Below are 2437 nucleotides of genomic sequence, written 5' to 3' on the forward strand. Positions count from 1 at the left end.
GCCCACCCCCCAGCCCGCCCCCTGCTGCCACCGCTGACCCAGCAGCAGGAGGTGCGCTCTGCCCCGAGCAGCTGAGCTGGTCTCTGGGGGCTCTGCAGGCCGCCGTGCAGCGGGCCCGCGCGCTGTCCCAGGAGGGCGAGCAGCTCATCGAGCACAAGCACTACGCCGTGGACTCCATCCGCCCCAAGTGCCACGAGCTCCGCCACCTGTGCGACCAGTTCGAGGCCGACGTGGAGCGGAGGAGGGGTCTGCTGGGCAAGTCGCTGGAGCTGCACGGCCTCCTGGAGGCGGTAGGCCCAACCCCCAACCCTGACCCCTAACCCCTGACCCCACCCCTGGTCCTACGGGGCCACTTTCATCGGGGCCAGACCACAGGTGCTGGGTGGACAGTGGCTCCCAGCCTCCCGAGGGCTTCTCCTAAGACCCAGACAGTCCTGCGCCAACACTGGTGATTCAAGGACTCACCTACCACAAAAAACCCAGAGGCGACCATCCAGCCAGTTCCCTGCACTTTGTCCTCAGTGTGGCTGCATCCCATCCTGGTCAAGGCCCCTGGTTTCAGGCCCGCGTCCCCGGGGACCTGGACAGGACTTGCATGCTTTGCCCTGCGAATGGTCTCAGAGCACAGTGCTCGGCGGGCCGCCTGAGACGCCAGAACAGCCTCCAAGGTGCCTTCTCCCCCTGCAGTCCATGAAGTGGTGTGACGAGGGCATCTACCTGTTGGCATCACAGCCGGTGGACAAGTGCCAGTCCCAAGATGGTGCAGAGGCCGCCCTCCAGGAGCTCGAGAGGTTTCTGGAGACGGGGGCAGAAAATAAGATCCAGGAGCTCAGCAAGATCTTCCAGGACTACGAGCCTATCCTCACCAAAGACCTGCTGGTGAGGGACGAGTCCCTGGGCACTCGGGAGGCAGAGGGCCGGGACGTTTCAGGACGGACGCTGTCCCCTCCCTTCCCAGCCCATGGAGGTCCCTGCCTCCCGGCAGGGCCTGTGCTCCATGCCCTGGCCGGCCTCTGGACCCTGCTTCCACCAGCCTCTGGACGCTGCTGGACCCGGACTGCTCACTCCTGCCAGCTATCCACAGACCCCCGCCAGCCACCTCCTCCCTTGGCGCCCCGCCCCCCCGCCCAGGGCGGAGCGGGGCCCACAGGTGTCACGGTGACTCTCAGAGCATCACGGAGATGTCCTGCTGAGTCCAGCGTGCCGTCCCCATCTACAGGAGCATGTGCAGAGGGTCTTCCAGAAGCAGGAGAGCGTGGAGGAGATGTTCCACCGCAGGCAGGCAAGCCTCAAGAAGCTGGCGGCCAAGCAGACGCGGCCCGTGCAGCCCGTGGCCCCCCGGCCGGAAGCGCTCACCAAGTCGCCCTGCCCCTCCCCCGGTAGGAGCAGCACCTCTCACCCCGGGGAACGCCCCCTTCCGTCCAGCCCAATGTGTAAATAAAGCTTTATTGGCACTTGGGCCCCTCCCTCAGTCCCTCTCGGCCGTGCTGCTCCCGTTGCGGCTGGGCCGGGTCCACCATGGCTTCGAGGGCCTTTCCCGGGCTTGTCCCGGCCATCTGTCCTCAGTGCCGTAGCCAGAATGGTTTTCCCCTTGTGTGGCTCGGCCCTCCACCCCTGAAACCTCCTGGTTCCCCAGGCGCATACCCTCTGGAGGGCAGGGCGGGGGCCTTCCTGTCACCTCCTGTCCCCAAAACACACGGCTTCAGCGGCCGGCATGGCTCTTGCCGTTTTCTGCAGCCCTGGCCAGTGTTGCCTGTCCACGCCAAGAGCCCCTGAGCCCAGCTCGTGGGCCCGTTCAGACTCCAGGCACAGAGTTCTCCCCTGTCACCGGCAGCCGGGCCCTGCTGCGAATGGCGAGCCCAGGGGTCTCCCACCGCCTCCTTCATGTTCTGTGCTTCCCTCCTCGACTCTGGGCTGCTCGCAGCTTTTCCTCGGTGCCCCTGCGCGCACATTCCATTTCCAGGCTGTGAGATGCGAGGTCGCTCCCCTCCTTCTCTCCTTCTTCCCAAACCAGGCATCCGGAGGGGTTCTGAGAACCACAGTTCCGAGGGCAGTGCGCTCCGGAGGGGACCCTACAGGAGGGCAAAGGTGAGCCCCGGCCCCGCCCCTCATCCCCCTGTCCCCGCCTCCACTCCGCAGCCCCACCCACCTTGGCCATGCCCCTCACCAGGCCACGCCCCTCACTCCCCAGTCCCCGCCCCTCACTCCTTGTTCCCCCGCTTCACTCCGGCCCAGTCCCTCACTGTCATACCTCCCCTCCGGGCTCTCATGTTCTGCCCCTCACTCCTCGGCCCCGCCCCCAGCCCCTGACCCCGCCCCATCACACCCCCCTGCCTCCCCCGCCCTCTCCCCTCCAGGGCTTCCTGCCCTGCCCGCTCACTCCCCAGCCCCGCCCCCTCCTCAGCCCCGCCCCTCCCCGGTCCCGCCCCCTCACTCC

General features: G+C 67.2%; 1 protein-coding gene across 7 annotated transcripts in view; it reads left to right on the forward strand.

The window, feature by feature from the left end:
* The window catches only part of MCF2L (MCF.2 cell line derived transforming sequence like), an 89931-nt gene that overhangs the window by 71414 nt on the left and 16080 nt on the right, over positions 1–2437 (forward strand). For all 7 annotated transcript variants that reach the window (XM_040267466.1, XM_040267467.1, XM_040267469.1 and 4 more), the window contains exons 11-14: positions 99–290; positions 688–879; positions 1220–1379; positions 2015–2088. In XM_040267466.1, the coding sequence (XP_040123400.1) occupies positions 99–290; positions 688–879; positions 1220–1379; positions 2015–2088 (618 nt within the window). The remainder of the gene's footprint in view (positions 1–98; positions 291–687; positions 880–1219; positions 1380–2014; positions 2089–2437) is intronic.

This window comes from Oryx dammah, unplaced genomic scaffold, assembly GCF_014754425.2.
Source record: "Oryx dammah isolate SB20612 unplaced genomic scaffold, SCBI_Odam_1.1 HiC_scaffold_24, whole genome shotgun sequence".
NCBI classification, from domain to species: domain Eukaryota; kingdom Metazoa; phylum Chordata; class Mammalia; order Artiodactyla; family Bovidae; genus Oryx; species Oryx dammah.